At 42.4% G+C, this 24,698-nt stretch overlaps 3 protein-coding genes across 4 annotated transcripts in view; 2 read left to right on the top strand and 1 right to left on the bottom strand.

Moving 5' to 3' along the window:
• Positions 1–1,100: 1,100 nt before the first annotated feature.
• On the bottom strand, positions 1,101–7,144 carry chst7 (carbohydrate (N-acetylglucosamine 6-O) sulfotransferase 7). The gene is made up of 2 exons (XM_069704116.1): positions 5,543–7,144; positions 1,101–2,750 (listed from the first exon to the last, which is right to left on the bottom strand). The coding sequence occupies exon 1, from the start codon at positions 6,838–6,840 to the stop codon at positions 5,575–5,577; it is 1,266 nt and encodes a 421-aa protein (XP_069560217.1). The 5' UTR covers positions 6,841–7,144; the 3' UTR covers positions 1,101–2,750; positions 5,543–5,574.
• A 522-nt stretch (positions 7,145–7,666) lies between these two features.
• Positions 7,667–18,834, top strand: tubgcp5 (tubulin gamma complex component 5). Its single transcript, XM_069704112.1, has 23 exons — positions 7,667–7,826; positions 7,929–7,982; positions 8,778–8,886; positions 9,069–9,165; positions 9,263–9,342; positions 9,451–9,586; positions 9,729–9,846; positions 10,845–10,934; positions 11,084–11,177; positions 11,268–11,520; positions 14,122–14,324; positions 14,415–14,530; positions 14,619–14,887; positions 14,971–15,169; positions 15,481–15,669; positions 15,752–15,934; positions 16,055–16,139; positions 16,220–16,340; positions 16,712–16,863; positions 17,467–17,592; positions 17,893–17,981; positions 18,239–18,339; positions 18,475–18,834. Exons 1-23 carry the CDS (start codon positions 7,693–7,695, stop codon positions 18,519–18,521), a joined length of 3,045 nt encoding a protein of 1,014 aa, XP_069560213.1. The 5' UTR covers positions 7,667–7,692; the 3' UTR covers positions 18,522–18,834.
• Positions 18,835–20,188: 1,354 nt separating this feature from the next.
• The window catches only part of cyfip1 (cytoplasmic FMR1 interacting protein 1), a 35,132-nt gene continuing 30,622 nt past the window's right edge, over positions 20,189–24,698 (top strand). For both annotated transcript variants that reach the window (XM_069704106.1, XM_069704105.1), the window contains exon 1: positions 20,189–20,425. The gene's annotated coding sequence lies outside the window, so the exon portion shown is untranslated. The remainder of the gene's footprint in view (positions 20,426–24,698) is intronic.

Here is a 24,698-nt window from a genome sequence, read left to right as displayed (position 1 = left end):
TTCACAACATGAACTCACGTCGGTCTACGACACGCTAACTAGAATTTTTCTCGAAGACGTCGGAGCACTTTATGGACAGCAATATCCCGGACGACGGCCGCGGACAAATAAATGAGCAGAGTTTGGCACTTTACCTCGAGCAGAGGAACACCAGTGGGACTCTTATATAACCTTCATGTGCACTCACTCACTCTCCCCGTCTTCTTACAGACTGTTGTGCTGTCAGTTGTCTTGCCGGCTAAATTTAAATGCTCTCTGTACCTGAGAAATATGAGATGTAGCCCAATTGTCAATAAGTGCACCTGTTGTTTTCTCGTAGCAACCGGCTGCCAAGTTCTTTCTGCCATGATCTGCATGTTGACATGTTAATAAAAATCATCAACTTCTGAGCCACCCAGTTGTGTGTTGGTCCTGTCTGAGAAACCTTCACAGGAAGTCTCTTTAGTGTTTAAATGGAACTGATAAGTATTGATAACTTAGAGTTTTTAGTTCCTAAATATACTGCATTCATATATCAGCTTGTGTGTGACGTACGAAATCCCCCGATATTTCATAATACACGTACATAATACATTTTGATGACGTGTCCAGTTTAAGAGTGACACACTGTCCTTCATGGGTGTTTATGGGGCCATATTCAGTCCCATTGTATTTTTAACTTGGGACCTGTGTACAACACAAACCTCATTCAAACTCCAAAGTGCCCATCGCTGCCCACTAATCAGCTGCAGGTGTATTCATTATGATGAGACGCAGTTTATGAGTTATGATGGGGCACATTTAAGTCTATGGAGGCCAAATCAGATCAACTGCATGTAAAGTAATTCGATCCGATATCATGCCAAAGCATGCAATAAAAATCAGTACAGCAGACCTATTCTATCAATACTGCTGATATATCTGTTGACATGCAAGTGGGTGCCTTCACATGCTGTAACTTTGAGAGATATCTGTAACCGTTAATGACAAAATATTCTGTGTACTCTCACTAATCTTCCAATGCAGACATCTTGCTTCAACATTGAGTCAGTGTCACGTCTTTACTCACCTACGTGTGAAAAGTAAATGGCCACTGAAACCACGTGGTTAGGTTCAGGAAAAGATCATGGCTTATGTTAAATGTGACACGGTCACACATTGATTAGGTTTATGAATCAAAACTACTTCATTTAAGTCAGTTAAATACGTTATGTTACTTAAAATAAATCCACCTTTTGCCAGTGCTCATGGACTGGAGCACTGGCCTCTCAGGTGAAAGTCTGTTTTGTTCTGTCAAATGATCCCTGACCTCATTACGTGGACTTCATCACTCTTTCTACTTCATAACGTGACCTCCTTCTTCAACCCTCTTCAGACATGCGAAGCAAAACGTGACACTGACACGGTATTCTCTAGTGGCTTGAAGTGGGTGTTACACGCTGCGGCGCGATACTGGGCTGGGTGATTATGGTGAATGAATGGGTTAATAATAACATACTGCTAATATATTATAGTTTATGGACGCCTGTTTGACATCATTAAATTTTAAGTTTCAAAATGCACACTAATGGACACTGATCATCTTGGACTTAGAGCATTATGATGCCGTTTATGATCATTAAAAGTCAACTACGAGATGTGTTTTAAAGCTCCTGTTCACTCCAGGTGGATCAATAACTCAGCCAGTATAATAAGATAAATTAATTCTTGTGTTTATAAAGTAGTCTATGACTCAGGATTAATGTGCGTAGCAGTCACACACATTCACTTCAGCTTCTCTAGTTTTTACTCTTTTATTTCAGTCAGTTTAAATTCTTTGACAGGAGAACTTCTTCCACCCGGAACCGTTTTTACAGAACCAACTTGTGAAGTTGAACACATGGATGTTGGTAAACGTTTCACCCCATCTGCAGCACATCCTCAACCAGAGGGACATCACAGTATTTTACAAAGTTTTAGACGAAAACTACAAACAGCAGGTAACAAGAGGAGTCAGTACTGTCTGTTGTTTTTGTGAAAAACTGGCTAAGAAGTTCAGCGGCAGAGGACAGAGGCAGCTCTCCAAGAAGTCTGTAGGATATCAGAAGATTTCACACCCATGTGAGTGTTTTGTCAACGGGGTGCTGCAGCTGTCCAGATTCCTGAGGGGCCCGGGGGTGGAACAAAAGCTCCTCAGCCAGGCCTCTTCTCAGGAAAATACAGTAGCTTCTCCTCTGAATGCTCTACATTAGCACTGTTAGTGAGCCAGCTGCAGTTTAGTATTAGTAATGCTCGAGCTTACTGCCACGCTTAGTCATAGGACGGATAAGTCGCACAGGTGAGAGGATGTCACGGCGCTGCCGCCCTTGGATCCCCGGCAAGTCATCTCCCGAGAAGGACCCACCTCTGGGTCTTTTTATGGCCATTGCCTGCAGGGGATTTGAGGAAGGATTAGCGCTAGTAAAAGGACAGAAGGACAGAGGCCAGCCAGTGAAACGGCAGCACAGACCAGTCTTGTCCTCTCTTATTTTATCCTCCTCCTCACATTCTCTCTATCTGACCCTGATGGTGTCAAACAGAGAACACTGTGAAAAAAAAAAAGCTGCCTTCTCCTTGTTTCCAGTTCATCTGTCCGTGATTGGCTTCTCTTTCCACTTGGATTTTTGTCCAGTTCATCGACCCGGCTCGGCTGGAGGGAAACAACCTGAGTGGCCTGCTTAAGAACTCCTAGTGGGCCACATTCCAGCTTTTTTATTCCAGCGTTCGCCTTCAGCCTTGAATAAACCAGGACCCTGGAAGAGAGAGAAAAAAAAAAAGTCATTTGACGATTCAAATAAAATCCTTACATTATGACACAGCTGCAAAGAGAAACAGATGCAGGAACATAAGGCCTACACACATTCAATAGGATTAATAATCCTATTGAATGTGTGTAGGCCTTATGTTCCTGGTCCTCTCTGTCAGTGCTGTAGGGTGGATGCAGTGGGGGGGGGCTCCACCCTACATGTGTGCGGTGCTGACGGCTTGCAGGCGGCCCGGCTGGAGAGGGCCGTGCTTGTGAAGGCCTGGTGGTGACAGCCTGGTTGTAATTCCCCCCCGGGAGCTCCATCCCATCACGGAGCGCCACATACAATGATCTCCTTCTTGATAGCACAGTCTGAGGCCCCGGTGACTCGCTGCCAGACCCCCCTGCTGTCCATGAGAGGGACCCGCCGTTGCCAGGGACCAAACAATGAGGCCTCTATTAAACAGCAGATCAGTCGCTCATTAAAAGGAGGGAGAAATGCGACGGTAACGAAAATCAGTTACAGTGGTGTCTATTGTGTTTAAATGTCAATGTTGGAAAATGATTACAATAATTTTCCCCCCTTTGGAGCATTTATGTATATGTTTAAAAAAAAAAAAAATTTGATCTAATCTCAAAACACATTTGTCTTTGAAAATCTATCATGTGATTCATAACTCAGTGAGACAGTTAAAGAGAAAGCTCTGTGTTAAAAAAAAGCAACAGTACAACCGCGACGTATATTATTAACAGTACATCATTATCTGAGCAACAGTTGATATGAGGGAGGACTGTGATGAGAAAACTAAAAATGAAGATGATCAACAGGTGGATTCGACTAAAAACTGCATGTGGCTGTTTACAGGCAAAAACAAATCCAAAATAAATGACGAGTTGTGATGTCACAAAATCAAACTGTTGTTCACGTCTTACAAAGAAGTTTCTTTCCTTCAGCAGATGCAAGCTGTAATAACAGCCTTTTAGTGTCCAACTGTGCACATACATCATGCTGCACAGTGAAAGGCGAACATTCAAGGGAGGTAACAGCGGTCGGGGAAGAAGTACGGAAGATGGTTAGTGCCACTAAAGAAAAAGAAAAACGGATCAGGTTGTAAAGTGAAAAGCTTATTGTTATAACAAGATGTTTTTCAGGTTAAGACAACATGTTTGTCGTGTTATGAGAAGATATTTTCAGGTTATTATGACTAGATCACATTATTACAATAGACTCATCTTATAACAATATACGATTTATCTTGTCATCACGTGAAACTATGATGTAATAATTTGGTGCTGGAGGGAGGTGATTATGCCCCTGAGCTGATCAGTGAGAATCAATGAGAAATGACTCCACCTGCAGAGTGTGACTTACCCGATCCGTATTTCTTTTTCTGGCGTGGCAGCAATATGCTTCTGTAATGAAGTATTCTACTTCTACTTCAGTAAAAGCAGAAATTTCACAATGAAAATGTTCGCTTTCAAGTGAAAGAACTGCCTTCATATTTTGACTTGTACAGAAGTAAAAATGTTTTTTTACTTAAGTATCAAAAGTAAAAATACTTCTTATGCAAAATGGACCAATTTAGGGTGTTATGTTATTCGTATCATACATAAATACTGGAATATTACTTCATTGACATGTACATGTCAGCAGAAGAAGGAAGCAGAATGGAAGTGTTTGAGTAAATGTACATAGATACATAAAACCACTGTGTAACAATAAGCCACTGATGTTAAGGGTGGTGGGAGGCTTTCAAAAACATTAGATCCAATTGTGTTGTGGTTTTCTTGCTGAATCGTGTGGATAAATGTGAGTCTGTTGTTCCCCACAACAACAACTCTGGTTTTAATTTGCCTCAGTCGGAAGAAGGTCGAAGGTCACGCAACCACAGAGCAGAGCAGCAGACTTCCTGTGCTAACAGGAGCGCAGGTTGAAAACAGCGGTAGAAGAAATCGGCAGATCGTTCACCGACGAAGTACCACGACAGCAATGTAAAAATACACCATTACAAATAGAAGTTCTGCATGAGAAACTCTACTGCAGTAAAAGGGCAGAAGTATTAACAGAAAAATGTGCTGGTTTGGTCCCTCTGACTGATTTATTATTGTACAGTATATGAAATACAGTATTAGCTTATTGATACCGAAGCATCAGTGTTTAAGCACCATGTTGCTGTGTAGTTTCTGCAGGTGGAGCTGGTTTGAACTACTTCATATACAGACAGCAGATCAATCGGAGGGTCATCAGATGATTTCACGGGAGAGGAAATAAGAAAAGGCAAAGTTCCTATTCACAAATTTGTTTTCAGTTTGTGGACTTTATCTCTCATCTCTGATTTCTGTGGAGTTATCAGATCATTAGAGGATTTACTGAAATGAAACCATGTCAGAAGTGTGGAGGGGAAATAAATGACTGTTCGGTGGAATTCTTAACAACTCGACATCTGAAGTGTGACCTCGACACCAAGACATCAGAAGACAAAAAGGTTGGAAACCACTGGGTTCATCTTTAACAACCTGTATTTAAAAAGCTTGGTATTTCAACCACTGAGTCACATCATCATCATCACCTGACAAGAAAAGCTGTCAGATAAATGTCATGGAGTAGAAAGTACAACTAGTCCCCAGAGTGGGAGTATAAAGTGGCATCAAATGGAAATACTCAGGTAAAGTAAAAGTACCTCAAAAATGTACTTAAGTAAATGTAGTTTCGACCACTGGTTGAAAACTAGGTGAGTGAATGTACACAGGACACTCTTCTCTTGTGTTTTACCGTTTGAACGTGATTTCCTTTCTCACCTTGACCCCACTGATCCCTCTGTGGAACATCCTCATGTTTCTTTGTCCACGCTGTTCTTCTGATAGCCCAGCTGCCTCATCACTTCGCTGCAGTAGGCCTCCACCTGATCGATCTGCTCCACATTGAGCCGCTCCCTCCACGCATATATCGCCTCTTTTGCGTCCCTTGATGATATCAGGAAGGGCTTGTCTGATGAATACCCCTGACCGTGCGTCATGTTCAGCGCGAACTTCTCCAGAGCCGGGGAGGTGGAGAGGTTGGAGAAGCGGTAGAGCCTCTGCAGCTCCTCCATGGGGTGCTGGACCAGGTCCTCGTAGCGGATGCGCAGGTAGTTCCTCCTCACCCACGGAGGCGCGTTCATCACCAGCATCATGTCGCTGAGCCAGTTGTCGCAGATGAGCTCCATGGCGCTGGAGACGTAGTTCTCCGCCCGGTTCACCCTGTTGCTCGGCACCAGCAGCCGCTTGTACTTGTCCGTCTGCTTCTTGCTCCTCAGCACCTGGATGCTCTCCTTCACCAGGGCCTGTTTGGACTTCAAGCGCGAGTTGTGCACGGCCCTCGGGTCTCTGAAGAGCTGAATGATCTGGAGGTTGATCGCGGGGTCTTTCATCAAAGGAACCAGCGTGCTTAGGTCCAAAACGCGGACTCCTTTGATCACCATCACCGGGTACTTCTTACACTCCCTCTCCAGCTCCCTGATGTCCCTCTTCTGGCACTTTGCGCATCGGTCCTCTTTTACCAGGCCGATTTCTTGACGCTTGTGCGCGTCGCACAGCGGCTCCGAGCATATCACCTTGTTCATTTTCCACCCGAATATGAACGACGTGGTGATATTTTGCGAACCAGCGTAAAGTTTGAGGACGGAGAAGTCACAGCGGTACAGGGCGTTCATCATGTCCCGCACTGCGCCCTGGAGACTGCCCGCATCCCCGGGGTACAGAGCCTGCCAGATGTGCCACATGGGCTCGTACAGGTAAAACACATCGGGGTGCTGGTTGAAGAGCTCCCCCAGAAATGAGGAGCCAGTCCTCCAGGTGGCGTGCAGGTAGATGTGTATCCGAGACTGGCTCCTGTTGACTGCGTACTCCATCCCCTCGCTGCCGTTCACTTTATAGCCCTTATCCCACAGAAGCGCCACCGTGTTCTCCAAATCTGGGCATCTGGACTGTTGCAACGGCGCGTGTTTCGAGGATTGGACGGATTTATCCCGGTAATCTAACACGTACGGGATTATCAGCAGTAAACCTGAATATGCCAGAATTAAAATCAAGTATTTCTTGTGTAGCCTCCTCTTCATTTCCTTTCGCCTGAGAGAGGGCTGCCCAGCTTCTTCTCCGGAGCGTCGACTCAGCGCTTTGTGAGGCACCGTGGCTGCAACAGTAAAGTTATGAGTGGAGGGTTTAGCCACGCCCCACTGACGACAAAATTAACAGATTTATTTCCATTGCTGTCCGCACAAATTAAATCTTTAAATGCTTCCCGGTTAACAAAAAATAAATAAATTAAAAACCCGTTTCAAAGTAGGCGAAGTACATTTCCCCAGTTTCTTTGTGAACTTGTCTTAAAACTACGCAGACTGGAGGAGGGGCATCCTTAAATTGGAAATCACAAAGAGCCTTGAAGGAAAGAGGCTCCAACAGATACCACCAAGCGTAACCCCGCTGGGGTGCAAAGGATTATGGGAGATAAGTGAGCTATAAGTGATCCTTTCGAGTAGTGGAGCGGTCAGCGGTGTTTTCCTAACACTTAACGTATAGCTTCTTTTTTTTTTTTTTTTTTTTTTGCTGTGTGAAATGACAGTTTTAAACACGTGTTTACATAAAAACGACAAAATATCAGCAATTTAAAATCTTACTTTGATATCGCGCGTGCGCACTCGCCCTCGTTTGCTGTGGTAGGAAAGCGCGGCGCAGGAAGGATCGGTGGAGAGGACAGCTGGAGAGGACAGCTGGAGAGGACAGCTGCAGCCTGCGCGCCTTTACGATAAATGGCACATTTTTAACGTGTCTTCGGCGGAGCTCGATGCGCAGCGCGCAGACCCACTCGGCCAGCTGCAGGACAGACAGACAGACAGACAGACAGGGAGACAAGGGAGACAGACAGGGAGCTGCTAGTTTAAGCTAACTGCAGCACCAGTGTCAACATCAACATGGCATACTGGAGCACCTTCGAGAAGGAGACCGAGAGAGAGACGAAGAAGTTGATCAGCTGTGTCAGCGGGGTCGAGGATGAGGAGGACCACAACTTCCAGCAGGCGCTGAAGTTCGCCTGGTCAAACTTCAAGTGAGTCAGCTATCGACAGGATGGGAGACCAGCTGGTCGGCTGCTAACCCAAATGTTAGCAAGCCCCAGACGGTGAATAATAATCACCTGTTTTCTTGGCAGGTTTCATCGCTATTTGGACGTCGACAGTCACAAAGTTCAACGCAGTATAAGCGGGTGAGTGAGTTTGTGGTGCTCGTTGCTCCTGCATCGTCATTTTGCAGAGGCACAGTGGTGTTTTATGGTGTTATTATATTACTCGGGGGGGTCTATGGGAGGGAGTGTCACCTGGAGAGTTTCTCTAAGTTCATAACATTTTAAATTTAAAGCAACATCTTCAGAAGCTACCTATTTATTAATAGTAACGTATTTTACATTTTTGCACTACGTGACTCAGGGAAGCGCTTTGCTGTTTTTTGTTTAAATTGTTTTTATACAATCACATTAAAGATACTTGACTTGACTTGAAGCTCAATATTCCATTTACACACAACTTTAGGAAAAAAAAACACTTTCTGATTAGAAGTTGTAAAGAACTTCATTAAATTCCTTCAGCAAAAAAAAACCCTTTATGTCAATGTGTTAGTGGAGCCACACTGAGTTTCCCCAGTTGTCTTTCCTGTTTCTCAACACTGCCTTGCGTAATTTTTTTTAAAAAGTTTTTGTTCATTTTGGTAATATTTTTGTTTTTGTTTTAATCATTGAAAAATCTGTTGAGAGGTTTTCTGGATTGGGACCTCTCTTCTCCTGTGGGTTGTAGCCCTACAGTACATATATCTGTTAAAGTCCTGTCTAGTCAAATCACATCACTGCCATTGATTCTAAAAGTTAGATAAGATTCAGAGGGCACTAATGCCGTATTGAAATAAAATTCCAAGATAAAATCTGCCCCTGGAGGCACAATTTTCCATATTATCTGAAGAATCCTCCACCTGGTCATTTGCACGATGCTGTATCTGCCATGTTTTCCAGAATCTACGAAAAGCTCATGGTCCACTCGGACCTGAGTAAAGCAGGAAGCTGGATGAGACTGACTGAAGAATTCCTTAACTCACCTTTACCTAATACAGATGAAACAAAGGTAATGAACAGACATGGACTGACTGAAATTAACCTCATGAGTGCAGGGAGGGTCTATAAAATAACACTGACTTCACTGGCAAAGTCACAGCATCATGAAAATAGATATACACTTTATATAGCAAATTGTGCTATTTTCTACTTTGTATCCACAAAGCACAGTTTCTTTGTATGTTTTTCCAGACTGATGCTCACTACAGCATACTGTCGCTGCTGCTCTTCTTATCGGGGTCCCCTTCAAACACAAACTTTACAGAGCGACCCAGGGTGAAGGAGGCCGGTGAGTTTGTTTCAGAAATAGTTTGACTAATACATAGTGTTATAAAACTCTGACATGTTTGTGTTAATCATGATATCTTCAATTCACGTGTGTGCAGAACCAGAGGACAACTTTGACTGGGTTAAATATCTGATGGAGGGTGAGGAAATAGACATCGGGCCTTTCCCAGATACCCCTGTGAGTAAATCAAACCCACCTTTTATGAACATGAATGCCACACATGCAGTTGAACAGACATAAAGCAGTGCCCCATGGAGTTTGAATGGACGTCTATCTGGTCTGTAGGAGTGGTCTGAGGAGGAGAGCGAGGATGATGACAGTCAGCAGCCAATCAGCAGGGACGACTCTGGGATCCAGTTGGACAGAACGCCCCAGGAGGACCAGGACAACACCAACAAGACGGTTCCAGTCACGTGGACAGGTAGGAACCACTTACACTGCAAAATGGTCATAATGATGGAAAGTAGACTGTGGGAGTCTTTATGGTTCTGGAATAATGAGACAGGACCAGAATAAGCGTCTGCATGTCTGTATTAAATCTATTTTTAAATCTGTCTTTCCAGTGGGAGAGCCAGACGCCCGGGCCTGGCTTGAGCAGCATGTAGTGACGCCATACTGGGTGGTTCACGCTCCTCGCTTTCCTCACAGCTTGCATTTACACTCCAACTTGCTCAACGTATGGTAAGACTTCATTTGTTGTGAATTCCCTCAGAGTATGGAATTATTTTTTGACAAACTATATAAAATGCTGAACGTCAACGTCATCGCACTTAGACATCCCCGCTGGTTGCTGATCGGTCCACCCTTCAGAGTGGCTGTGAAAACATGAATGTAAACAGTGTTTCCAGACTGAAATCACAGCAGACAAAACTGAAGAGTACAACCGTTAGACCTTTCAGAGAGGTCCTTGTGTATCATCAGAGGTTCTTGTGTATCATCAGGAGGTTCTTGTGTATCATCAGAGAGGTTCTTGTGTATCATCAGAGGTTCTTGTGTATCATCAGGAGGTTCTTGTGTATCATCAGAGAGGTTCTTGTGTATCATCAGAGAGGTTCTTGTGTATCATCAGGAGGTTCTTGTGTATCATCAGGAGGTTCTTGTGTATCATCAGGAGGTTCTTGTGTATCATCAGAGGTTCTTGTGTATCATCAGAGAGGTTCTTGTGTATCATCAGAGAGGTTCTTGTGTATCATCAGAGAGGTTCTTGTGTATCATCAGAGAGGTTCTTGTGTATCATCAGAGAGGTTCTTGTGTATCATCAGAGGTTCTTGTGTATCATCAGGAGGAGCCTCATGTACCACCAGCGGTACACGTACCTCAGTTTGGAAATCACCGAGTCACAATTTTGAGAAAATAAAATTGCAATTATATGAAGAAATACGTTGTATCTACATGAGAACAGAGTTTTAAATCAGTTTCACACTCTTTAAAAAAAACTAGTTTGAGAATAAAGTCATAATTTTATGGGAAGTTTAAAAAAACAGCACAAAAATGCAAATAATCAACAAACTAAACCAGAAATCTATATTTTTGACACCAGCCAAGACTGATAACTATAAATTGCCTGTATATGAGTGTGTTGTTTAAAATCATATATTTGGCCAACGTCAACTTTATATTTGTGAGTTGAAATGATTTAAAAATGTTCGTATGTTGATGCTCAGTGTCTCTCTTCTCAGGGATCAGCACTTGTACAACACTGATCCATTGTATCTGCCAGAAGAGAAGGCCTTTGTCACAGAGACGCAAGTCATACGGGAGACACTGTGGTAAGACGTGATGATGTGTGACGGTGCTTATTGTACAAACTTCCAAAGAAACTGATCTCTTGCTTTCTCACAAGTTTTATTAACTTGTGGATCCCCAAACATTTGAATCTTTGTCTATTATCATGAGCTGAATGACTGTTGTGTTGCAGGCTGCTCTCGGGGGTGAAGAAACACTTTATATTCCAACATCACGATGGAAAAGTGTCGGTGAGGAATAACGTGGTGGTAACTCATCTGACAAGTGTAAGTCCAAAATCCCCAAACTCCTTATTTCTTTATTAATGTGTCCTTTGTTAGTTACAGGAAACAGTTTCTTCTTCCTTCATGTTGCAGAACTGCCTGCGCTCCGTGCTGGAGCACATCGCCGTGTACGGGCAGGCGGTGTTCAGGCTGCAGAAGTTCATAGACGAGGTGACAGGGCACAGCTCAGAGCCTTGCCCACCGGGCTCCGGTTCCTCCCACGGCTCCAAGAAGGGCTCCGAGCCTCCCTTCAGGACCTACCAGGCTTTTGTGTGGGCACTCAACAAGTACTTCACCAGCTTCAAAGAGGAGCTGACCACAATTGAGAGAGAGCTTATACGCAACGGCAAGTGCAAGTGTGTTTACTGGAGGGAAATCAGTGTCAATACTATAACTTTATAACCTGCCTGGTAGTTTAGAGGGTGAATAGTAGTGAGCAGGACAGAGCCCTGGATTTTCATGAGGTGCCAGGTAGTTTTGCATAAAGACTGCAGGTGCTATTTTAAGATAAGACAGCTCACAATGTTACTGCGTGCTCTTTAATGACTGTGGAACATTCAGCTGCCAGCTGATATTTTGGGACCCTGACAGTTCATATCCCGCGACCTGTCGAACTAACTTGGTGTAGAATGAGTTCGTATCATTATTCCTAATCTCACACATACATACGATGTGCGATCAAAAGGTTCAGGGGCTGAATCTGTTACACATGATTTCACCACAGACTTCAGCAGAAATCACACGTCAAATTTTGTGTCAAACTCAGGAAATCTGCAACAGAGATCCTTAAAGTGCTTCAGAAAATCAACGGCAATGAAGCAATGAGCCAGACGAGCTGTTTAGATAGATAGATAGATAGATAGATAGATAGATAGATAGATAGATAGATAGATAGATAGATAGATAGATAGATAGATAGATAGATAGATAGATAGATAGATAGATAGATAGATAGATAGATAGATAGTTACTTTATTAATCCCATAAGGGGAAAGTTTTTCGCTACAGCAGCATTATAGGTACAGGAAAGCAATAAAACAACAGTAAAATATTAAATATAAAAATGCACAGTATATACAATAAAATAGAATAAAATAAAATAGAATAATTAAATTAAAACTAACTAAACAATAGTGCAAAGATTTAAACAAACAAGAAAACAGACAACCAACGGTGTTATTGTTGTGTGATGGATTTGGCCAGAGGTGAGTTATTGTACAGCCTTATTGCAGCGGGCAGGAATGATCTCCTGTATCAGGAATGATCTCCTGTATCAGAGCCCTTTGGAGTTGAGGACTCTGTGTCCATGCAGCTCACCAGGGGGGACAGAGGGGGTAGGGGGGAAGGTGGTTGTGAGGTGTGGAGGGGACAGATGAGGGCGGTGAACTAAACCTGTTGAAGAAACAGTTTAGCTCATTGTTCCTCTCCAGGTTCCCCCTGGTTGTCTCTCTCTCCCCTTGAACCCAGTAATCTCCTTCATACCGGTCCACACCTCCCTCACGTTGTTCTGCTGGAATTTGGCCTCCAGCTTCCTCCTGTAGGAGTCCTTGCACTCCCTCATCTTCTCCTTCAGGTGGCGCTGCACTCTCCTGAGCTCCTCCCTGTCCCCAGACCTGAAGGCTGCTTTCTTCTTATTAAGAAGAACTTTCAGGTCACTGGTGATCCACGGCTTGTTGTTGGGGAAGCAGTGTACAGTCCGGGATGGTACGGTGGAGTGTTCACAGAATTTGATGTATTCTGTGATACAGTCTGTCCTGCTGTTGATGTCCTCCCCATGTGGTCCACACAGCACATCCCAGTCCGTGGACTCAAAGCAGTCCTGCAGGGCGTCTTTAGCCTCCTGTGTCCACCTCCTCACAGTCCTGGTGGTCACAGGCTGCCTCTGTACCAGAGGAACATACTTGGGAGTCAGCAGGACCAGGTTGTGGTCTGATCTACCAGGGGGGGGAAGGGCAGGAGCACTGTATGCATCCATGGCATTAGCATACAGTAAGTCCAGAGTTTTATTGTTCCTTGTGGGGCAGTTCACATACTGGTGCAAAGTTGGCAGGACTTTATCCAGACTGGTTAAAGTCTCCAGTAACTAACAAAAATGCACCGGGATGCTCAGTCTGTAGTTTGGACACAGTGGAGAGGATGGTGTCCACTGCTGCCTCTACGTCAGCTGATGGAGGAATGTACACAGCGATAACGATGGCGGACGTGAACTCCCTCGGCAAATAATACGGGCTTTGAGTGACATTTGCGTTTTAAGAGGGGCTGAACTTCACTGTTCACGACTGAAGAAGGTGCGTCAGGTCAGGAGCAACCAGGTGGGTTTTCTTTGACATTCACAAGGTAGTGCACCACGAATTCATCCCCCAGAGTCAGACTCTCAACTCTGAGTTCTACTGGGACTTTCTGAGAGAAATGCAAACGACCTGATGTGGTGGGTTTTCCAACATGGCGGTACGCACGCACACAGTGTGTTTCTTACCCTCAACAACACAATCCTCTCTCCGTCACCGCTCCCTTCTCGCCCTTTCAAACAGAAAGCAGTCACCTTTCTGTTCCTCAAAAATTGTATGTGCGCCCTCCGCTCAAGTTTCAGGTCCACAAAAATAAGTGAAAGTAAGATGCTGATCAAGCGATGTAACTTGGAATACTCACTCAAAGGTTGCTGCTTCCTCCTCCTCAGTGCGTATTACCGTGCTGCGCTCTGTTTGCACGCAACAGGAAAAGTCTCTGAAGTTTTGATCAACACTCCTACATTTTGAAAATACCCACATATAAGCTATTGTGGCATTGTGCTATATCCCCCCCTGCTGTGTGTGCAGTCATGCACTGTTACACTACACTGTTATTGTAGTAATTTTTTTCCTACTTGTATTTCTACACACGTATTTGATCCCTGAGAAGTTTCTTTCTCGTGTTACTTTCTGTTTGATGAGTCGGCGTCTTTTTGCAGACGAGACGTTGACCCTGTCTGCAGTTCTGGAGCGACTCGGCTGTCACTTGGCTCAGATCAAAGTGCTGCACAAAGTCTTCTGCACAGGAGTCGCTGAAGTCCCGCCCGCCACCCCGAATGTAGTGCGGGCCTCTCACCTGCTCAACACCCTGTACAAGGCCATCATTGAGTATGACAGCGTCGGGGAAGCTTCAGAACAAGCAGTGCGTGCTGCGATATTTAAATTCAACGCAGTATTTTGGGATGTTGACTAGAAAACAAATCTACAAGTGTGATCTGTGTTTCTCTGCCAGGTGGCTCTATTATTTTCTCTATGGACGGAGACAGTCCGGCCATATTTAGAGATTGTGGACGAATGGATTGTTCACGGCCATCTGTTTGACCCGGCCAAAGAGTTCATCATCCAAAGGTACGTTTCTAACAAGGATTATATTTCATCATCTTTATCATCTGCTGCATTTGATTGGCTGAGTTTTGTTTTTCTCTCCTTTGCCTAGGAACAAGGACGTCCCAGTGAACCACAGGGACTTCTGGTACGCCACATACACGCTGTACAGTGTGTCGGAGACCGTGGAGAACGAGGAGAAGCTGAACGACGCGGCCAGCGGTAGCTCCGGCGGGGACCAGACCTCCAGCAACAGGCAGCTCACCATGGTGTCCTTCCTCAAGCCCGTCCTCAAGCAGATCATCATGGCAGGGAAGTCCATGCAGCTGCTCAAAAACCTGGACTGTAAGGAGGCGGAGCAGTCGGAGAGATCCTCCAGAGGTCAGTGTTTGGTTACTGGATTTCTTCACGTTTAGTGTTGTTTCAGAAACGTCTTCAACTAACGTGAAAATATGACATTTCAGATGCCGAGAGGAAGAGTTTGTACACACTGTTTCTGGAGTCGGTGCAGTCACGCCTCTGCAGCCAAGAGGAGTCTCCGACGGACACAGTGACTGAGCAACAGGCCACTCAAAGGAGTCTGATCAAGATGCAGTCCATCATGGCGCAGCACCTGGAGATCGACGACGTCCACGACCCGCTGTTGGCCATCAACTTCGCCAGGTAAGCAGTCACAACAGGCTACTGGAGCACTTTTGATCCACTCAGAAATAATTCATGAAGTGATTTTAAACCCTAGAATGTAAAAACTATTCATGTTTGAGAAGAATACAGTTCAGGGTTTCAATTTGATCATTTAAGTAGTTGCTAAATTTGATGCCTTTTTTTTTTTTCAACTGCTGGTTTTATAATCTCCCAAATGGTTCTGTCCAAAGATAATTTGATTTCCATGGGATTTTATTTATTTATCCCAGATTTATGTGGGTAAATCCAGAGAGTTTAAGTCGCTCTGCGCTTTGCCTCCCCTCCTTCAGGCTCTACTTGGAGCAGAATGACTTCCACGAGCGTTTCTCCGGAGGTGATTTCATTGTGGACCGCTCGTCTCAGTCCGTCACCTGCCAGACGTTCGAGCTCACCCTGCGCTCCTGCCTCTACCCCCACATCGAGAGGAGGTACATCGAGTGCTGTGGCAACCTAATGAAGACTCTGAAAAAAGACTACAAGTAAGCATCAGTCTTGAATGATTGACGGCCGCTAATCGCTTTGTTTAGTTTGAGCATACTGAGCTCTTTGATGTGTCCGCAGGCTGCTGGAATACCTGCAGGCTATGAGGAACTACTTCCTGCTTGAAGCCGGAGACACCATGTACGATTTTTACACGGCCATCTTTGACAAAGTGCAAGAGAAGGAGAGCTGGCAGCAGCTGTCTTTTCTTAACGTGCAGCTGCAGGAGGCTGTTGGACAGCGCTACCCAGAGGACAGCAGCAGGTACTGCTTATATTTATGCGTGAAGAATCACACTGAAGATGTGGTGTGACAACTACGTGGTTAATGTGTATTTATGTTATTGAAAAGTCAATATTTTATCCACCATTTCATATTTCATAGGTTGTCGATCTTTTTGGAGACCATCGATCCTTCCCGGAAAAAACACCCTGTGAATAATCTAGAAGTGCTCACTCTGAGTTACAAGGTCAGCAGCGGAAACGAGTTTGCTTTGATATTGTTTCTGCTTTTTGAAACTGTCACATTGACTTGTATTACTCTCCGCAGGTTCCCTGGCCCGTCGACATTGTGATCAGCTCTGAGTGTCAGAAAATCTACAACCAGGTGTTTCTCCTCCTGCTGCAGATCAAATGGGCCAAATACAGTTTGGATACACTTCGATTCAGTGGTAAGAGCTTAATCAGAGCTGAAACAAATATTCCAATATCATAATATCGTCATGATATCATTTGGGTTTTTTGGACTGTTGATCAGACAAAACAAGACATTTTAAGATGTTACTTCAGGCTCTGAGAAACTACCTGTTTTATGACATTTTATACATGTTATTTTTTTAAGATGATTGACAAATTATTGTTATTTCTAGTCCTAGTTAGGAGTGCAATTAAGAAGATTAGGTTGCCAAAACAGAGGCCATTTAATTAGTATGTGTGAAAATAAATCAGTTGTTTTTTATGCATGCATGTCTTCAGTATGTCGACTGTCTCCTTTCTTTGTTCTGTAGCTGCTATCTCTCTAATATATGTTTGTTTCTCATAGATTTCACAGATGTCACGAAGAAACTGGAGGGAGCTCTGGCTGAGGAAGTGAAGGTCAAAGTGACAATAAATCAGCAGATCCACAGAATGTGTCTGCTGCGGGTTAAACTGATGCACTTTGTCAACAGCCTTCACAACTACATCATGACAAGGGTGAGAAGAATCAGAACAAAGACCTTTTCAGAGCAGACATTTTAACGTGTTATTAATACCAATAATCGTGGCTCTGTGTCATTTACCGAGTGAATTATGTCATTTGAACTCTGTCTGAGCCCTGTAACTGGCTCAGAGGAATCACCCAGCTTATTAACTGCAGCTGTATTGAGATTGTAAAAGATCTGTCTGTGAAAAAGGTCTCAAGGCCTGATGACTCACTAGGCCAATATCACGCTGCTACTTAAAACATTAACAATCAAAGAAAAGCCACAGTGAACCTGCGGCCTTTGGTCGTAACATTAAACTTTAAAAATATGAAAGGATAAATTATCATGTATAATAACATAGATATTTAATAGGCGTTATTACAGACCGCCTCTTAATGTGCAGTGGTGCTGGTCATGATATTGAATCTGTGTGCACAGTTTAGCAATCAGTTCATTGCCCGCAGTCAGGAGTTGGTGATACACATTTCAGGGTATGTCTGTGATCATTATATTAAAAAAAAATTAAATCTGAATTTATAGAATATGAGATCTTTAACTTGAAATGTAATCACTTGCATACATTCTTGAATCTGTCTGCATTGTGTCTTGGCAGATTCTGCACAGCACGGGACTGGAGTTTCAGCACCAAGTACAGGAAGCAAAGGACTTGGACCAGCTGATCAAGATCCATTACAGATATTTGGCAACAATCCACGACCGTTGTCTGCTGAGGGAGAAGGTAAACCGCACGCTCAGTGAACTGGGAAAACTTAAAATGTGGTTGAGCTGATTTACAACACTTCAGTGGTTTGATTACCAGCTCCAGCATAATTTTTACTTAGCTGGAGCTGCACTGTAATGTCACAGTGAAGGGGGCTAGAGAAAGGAATTTACCATTGGGGATCAATAGATTAATAATAATTTTTTTCTCATATTGTCCGGTTATCTTACTGCATTCTCTGTTCAGACTGAGGCAATTGGGCACGATGGCTTCTACATGTATTTATGACTGTTGTCCAATGCGGTTGTGTTTTCTCAGGTCAGTTTTGTGAAGGAGGCAATAATGAAGGTTCTCAATCTAGTCCTTATCTTCTCGGACCGGTGGCAAGCTGGATTTGGAGCCTGGAAGTAAGAGCTCTCATTTAAACTACAGTAAAATAATCATCTGAGCTGTAATTTATTGTGTATTTGTATTTGTTAAAGTAACAATAAGGGTACAAACTGTCAGGAACTGTGGGAAGATGACATACCCATTTTTGTTACGAACAATTCAACAAATATCCCAGAAGAAGAAGCCACCAACCGTCCATCAAATCTGTTCTGCTGTGACTTTCTTGGCAGGCCGATTTTGAACTAAATATTGCATTTTTATCTTTCCTTTTCAGGATCGAGTCTATTGATAAGATGGAGTCAGATTTCAAAAACTGTCACATGTTTCTCGTGACAATACTCAATAAGGCAGTATGTCGTGGCTCCTTTCCTCATTGTAAGTAAATCCACTTGTTGGACTCATATTGTACATCCTGCTGATGTCTTATTAAAGCTGTGCAAGTACATTCTTTACTTTATACCTCATGGACAGATAGTAATCCTCCTGCCTCTGCTTCTCCTCCTTGTACAGTGGAGTCTCTGGCCCTCTCTCTGATGGCGGGATTTGAGCAATGCTGAGGAAGCATCTGTGTGTCTGTGTTTTGGCACTATAGACTGAACTCCACTGTCTGGTTCTCTGTCTTTTCTCTGACTGCTATCATTGTTCTTCATGATGTGTAACTTATGACGTCATCAGCTGCTCTGAGAGATGGACTTGGAGTAGTTAGTGTTGGAGGGGTCATAGTTAAACAAGCTACTTGTGAACATACATCAACTAAATATAAAATATTGTATCTTTTTGTAAAGATGTTTTTATGAACTGATATGTTGATTGTTAATAATGTATATATATCAATCACAATAAATATTGCACTATGATGTATGTACAGTATATGCCTTGTTCTTATTCAGTATAATTTAAATACAAAATTACCTAACAATAAATGTTTAATAATTGTACTGACAGTGCCATCAACTAATTCAGAGTTGAAAACTAACAGTTTCACTCCTTTGATATTCTTTAATGCAGCTTTGAATTTCAGCTCTTGGTTTATCAATCATATTCCCGACACAACGTAACAAACACTTGATAGCTGTACAAGAGTCCTCATTAAAAAAAGGAATAACTGAATAAATTTGGTAAAGGTTATGAGAATATAAAACATATATATTAATATAAAACATAATGTTTTGACCTAAAGGGGAGTATTTGTATATACTACATATCGATTTTTTTTTTTCTTGAATTAAATGTTTGCCTGGTTGAAACATATTGTGCATAATCACACTGCAAACTAATTCTTAAACTGTAAACAGTGGAAGCCAACCACAGTATGAGCCTCAGCTATATTCAGGTAATCAATAAACTGTGGTCTTTACCAATTGTTACTTCAGTTAGTTACTAGTTAACAACTATTAAAAGTTTGTTAAATGTTCACTATGTTATGTATACATGCATGTTAATGTAGCAGCCACCACTGCGGTTGTTGGCCAATGCAGTTTAATACTGGCAAATTACTATGTCCAATTGCACCAGCCTGTAATGCTTTCAATCTTAAATCTAATTGACGGCCGTAGGTAATCGTACACGAGGTGAAATTTATTCATTTCAGACAATACTGCCTTTCTTTTTCTCGCATTCACTAGCAATGGTAGCCTAAAGATAGAGATTAGACTGATCCTATTAGCTTCATTTGTGGTATGCCTTCCGTAAGGGGGGCGAAGAGGTTTAGTGTTTAACACCGTTGTCTCATGGGCAACAGGAAGGTCCTGAGTCATTAGGTTTATGGTGATAACAATTATTTATCAACAATATTTATATTTAAAAAAAATACTAATTTAAAATTTGTTAACCTCATTTGGGCATTTTGTTGATGCAAAACAATCAGAGTAAGCATATTGTATAAAGAAATACATTATGAGGACCTAATTTGTCAGAAGTAGTAAATGCATTGGTTCAAATATAAAGCTGAAGCTTATAACATTAACTACATAGTGGTATGGAGGAAAATAAATTTGAGTTTTTGTCATTTTAATATCGGGACGTTATAATTTTTTGTATATTAAAAAAAACAACCAGTCGTGCTGAGTGCAGCGGGGCGGTTACGTTTGGCACTAATCACCCTCCATACACGCGGCCAGGTTACTGTACATTCCTCCGGCGACACCTCCTCATCCTCGGCGTCCCAGCCCTAGTGGAGGACGCCAGCACCGCAGCTCTGAGCTGAGTTTCCTGTTGAGTTTCCCTATTTGAGGGACAGGAACTCCCTGCTCTGCTTCTCTCCCCCGCCCATGATAATAACACCGACCGAGGAAAGATTCCTCTGGGCGACGACAGGGGAAAAAAAAAAAACAATACTTGGGATAGAAGTCGTCCAAAGTTGGTACTATCTGGGTCGCAAGAAGGATCAGCTGCGCGGCTGAATGGCGCTGTAGTGCGGTCAATAAACGCACCAGTTTTCCCTGCTAACCAACAACTCCGGGTGAGTAGAAATGATTGACTGCGAAGTTGGTTTCAGAAGGAGAGTATTTCGAGCTAACTCGCCCCCGGTTTGGGAAAAGAAAAAAGAAGAAAAAAGTTGTGCTGCATGTCTTTGCGTGTGTCCCTCCCGACAGCCTGCCGGTAAAGTTGTCCGCTCAAAACCGACTTATTTTAAAATGGACTTTGGGATCATTCGCTTGAAGAGGTGAACAGCTTGACGCAATGTAAAGCCATGTTCCCGACTCACAGGCCCGGGCGGTGACTAATCTCAGGCCGCGGCACGGAGGCGCAGGGATACAGCCATTATCACCACACATACATGCTGGACGACTTCTTCTTTTATTTTTATTTTTATTTTACCAGCAAACAATCGCTTTTATCAAACGATTTACATTTACTTAGCGGAGAGTTTGAAACAAGTTGCTACCTGGATTAATGAGTCCGCCAGGTGTGATAGCAACAGTAGGATAAAAGTTATAACTACACTCTTCAGAGGGCTTCAACTTATGGTCAGCGACTGTGAAATGTGAAACTGTGTTTATCTTATTTTTGCGGCACTCATTTCCCCTTCTTGTTTGTTCTTTTGAGAGTTACTGTCGCAGCCAGGACAATGTTGTGTTCAGGAACCCTACTGTCCTGATGTTACATTCACTGTCCAGCCAGTCGCTGTAAATCTCGCCTGAGTTGGCCTTTTCTGACAGTAAGAGAATATGTGCGTCCCAAAACTCTTCAGCGAAATACTGTTTTAGTTATAAACTATTAAGTGTTTTCATTAGAGCTGCAGTACATAAATAATCAAGATTGACAGAAAATTAATTGCCGCATTTTAATGGTCGTTGAGTCGTGCCGACTCATTTTTTTTCAAAATAAATGCCGAAATTCTCAGATCCCAGCTTCTTTATTAATATTTTCTGGTTTATTTAGTCCTGCGTGATAACAGCCGTGACAAAACAACACATTTTAGCCTGCACTTTGGGCTCGGTCATCATTTTTAGTCATTTTCTGTCATTTTAGAATCAAAACAACTAATCGATTAATCTTCAAAATCATTTACAGATCAGTCAGTAGGGTAATGAAAATAATCGCTTCTTGCATTTCTTGATTTTATACAGTGAGCTGCCCTGTTGAGAGACAGTCAAAAACAATTGGAAACACGTGTGCCTGATGTAAAATGATGACTTTTGCATCTGTTCTATTTATTCATTGGTTGTTGGAGTCTCTCATCAGTGTGAGCAGGAAGGAAGTGGAGGGGGGGGGAGGTATGAAGATGCTTTAGGTGAAACCACATCAGTTGTTAATTTGGTGAACGTCGTGGTGTTATTTTCCTCTGTGGTTCGGTTTCTTATTCAGTGATGCTTAAAAGCCAAATCAGAATTAAACACCTCTAGTGGTATATTACAGTATAATACAGTATATTGAAGCCACTGAAACTTAGTGGCTTTGTATTTCCCACTTATATTCTTTATTGAGGACTTATTAAAGCCATGTGAGGATGTAGATTTGTTACCCCGTGACTGTTGGAGAGTTTTGGGAGGTTGCTTGTAATGCTACCGTCCCTTTGTACTTAAGTAGGGTTTGCAGTTGGAGGTTTCCTTTAAGTGTAGAAGTCTGTCTGAGACCAAAGAAAATATGTTGCCACAACTGCTTGGAAGTAAATGGAAAAAATGTACAAGACAAACCAAATCCAGAAAAATCCTGCAGAGGCATGAGGATCCTCTGAAGTTTAGAGAAAACTGTTTATGTATTATGGTGAGCACTTGGAGGACACAGTCAGGAAGTGTTGTAATGTAGGGTGGACACTAATATTTTGAAGGACTGAAGTCTGTTTGCACGGACTGACAGATAAACTGATTCGTTTTGATGTGCTAAGCAGTGACTGTTGTCTGATATCCTGTAAAGTAAGTGATGAACCAGTTTTCGCACCTTCATCTCGACACCTCCAACTTCCTTCAAACTAGCACCTTTTAATGGTGGCACATGAAGTGTGTTTCGGTGCAACTCTGTAGTGTTTTCTGGTTACCATGGTGGAAGATTTGAAAAATAATGTTGCAGGACTGCTGTTTGCTGGTGGACCCTCACAGCTCTGCCAGATGAAATGTATGTATTCATTTAGAATTTATATATATATAAAAAAAAAAATTTAAAAAAAAAAAATCGCAGCATTGATTTTACTATACATCCTTTCAATAGTTTCCCTTTTTGCAAATATGCATCTGTCAAAGTTTATGTCGATTTGGTCAAGTTTGCTGTCCTACTTGCAGCACTCAGAGCTGCAGAAGCTGAATGTTTCAAGCTTTTCTCCATTTGTTTTTGCCAACTCTTACAGCTGGTTGTCAATTATTTCAACGTATTGGTTTCAGCCATGTATTCTTTAATTTAACTGGTTCAGCTGTTTATCCATTACTATGACCTAACTGGGTTAGCTAGGTTGCTAGTTAGCTGTTTGTCTGTTATTGTTTTGTTTTTCAACCATTCATCCATTACATTTAGATAACTATTTCAGCTGTTTGTCATTGCAACCATTTATCCATCATTTTTAGCTAAATAACTATTTCAACTATTTATCCATTACTTCAATTCTTATGTTTCAAGCATTTAACCTTTAATTGAAAGGAGCAGTGTGACATGAAGTGAGGCTGCAGTCACCCTCCCCTTCCTACTGGGGCCCAAAACTCTCAAATACGGTCCTCTTTAGAGTGAGTGTTTGGACTGTCCCCTCTGGGCTACCGTAGAAACATGATGGTGCAACATGGTAGGCTCCGTGGAAGAGGACCCGCTTCCTATGTAGATATTAGGGGCACAAAAAACTCTGATTCTTAGTTTCAGGTGATTGTACACTTGTGAAAACATACTTATAGATATTATATCGCATTTTTGACAATAGATGCCCCTAAATCCTACATACTGAACTTTTAAGTTGGATATCCTTCAACTGTTCTTCCATTACTTTAGCTGTATATTTCAACCATCCATCTATTGGATGACATTTATCCAACACTTTTAGTTAAATATTTGAGCAATTTGCCCTACCTCTTGTTTTTGGTCTGAGGTCTAAATGACCCCCAGACATCTCTGCCAACAGTTTTCATTGGGACTGTTTCAAAGGCTGAGAGAAATCTCTTGTTTCTATTCACAGATTTGAGCTCTTTTTGTTAATTTCTTGTCCCTGTTGGACATTGTTTTCATTTTATCATGTCCTATGAAGAAATTTGTATGATTTTTACAAATGAACTGTTATTGCTGTTATCATTACTGTTGCGTGTTGGGTACCTTGTGTTTCCCCTCTGCTTGGCGCACCTAGATTACGTACCCAAGGCTGGTTTTAAGCTCCTTACTGTGTAATGCCACAGGTTGCCCTGCAAATACATGGTGTGCAACTTCAGCAGTGGGTGTAGTGGCCTCCAACCTGGCAGACTAAATTACCACTTTAAGAGGAGTGACTCTTCTAATTTATCTCTTGTCTGTCTCTTACAAGAGGAGACGGCTCCAGATGCTGTAGTCTTAACAGGAACTGTGCACTAAAGCAAAAGGTTCTCTCTTTTTTTAATCAATGGACATTATTTCTCTTCACAGTTAAAGTTGACCAATAGCCTCAAAAGTAGTTGTACTTTCTACTAAATGTTTCAAAAAGTTACATATTTCCAAATGGATGGTTTCCAAGCCAAAAAATATAGTTGTGGAAATGTGTATATTTTTTTATAAGTTACTTTCAGTTTCTCGGACATCGCGTTAAATGTTCAGTGTCTGCCCTTCCTGTATCACATGCTCTCTGTGGTTCACAGTTCCCTCTTTTGCCTGGTTTTGATGACCGATATTTTGTGTATAATTCTGCTTACTTAACCATTTGCAGTTCAGTTTGACGAACTGAAAAAAATGTTTTGCTAATTCATAAATGCCACCTGTTTTGGAACGCTTCTTTTATACGTCTTCCCATCTGACTTCCTTCTCTCTTTAAGAAAAAAAACCAGCATTTCGTAACTAACCGCACCTATTTTTACTCCCTGTTTTGTATTGTACGGTGCACTTTCAGCTGACTATAATCCAGAAGCAGCGTCAAACTATTCAGCTACTGATTAGTTGTCACATTGCTTACAGTGCAGAATGTACACTGTGGAATGTAAATCACATTTTTAGTTTTGTTGGTTCTGTAGTCCCACATGATGATGTTCAAGTGCCGAGTTGCCGCTTTAATCTGAGGGTTACATCGATGAATATAAACTGCTGAATGTGGGAACAATGCTACAATTCCTACACTTTTCACTCAACATAGAATA

The sequence above is a fragment of the Brachyistius frenatus genome, unplaced genomic scaffold (assembly GCF_029030835.1).
Source record: "Brachyistius frenatus isolate BFR_SWC_R1_liver_20210118 unplaced genomic scaffold, ASM2903083v1 Contig_49, whole genome shotgun sequence".
NCBI lineage: Eukaryota > Metazoa > Chordata > Actinopteri > Embiotocidae > Brachyistius > Brachyistius frenatus.
The sequence above is the reverse complement of the archived record's forward strand: the minus strand, read 5'-3'. Positions and strand labels throughout refer to the sequence as shown.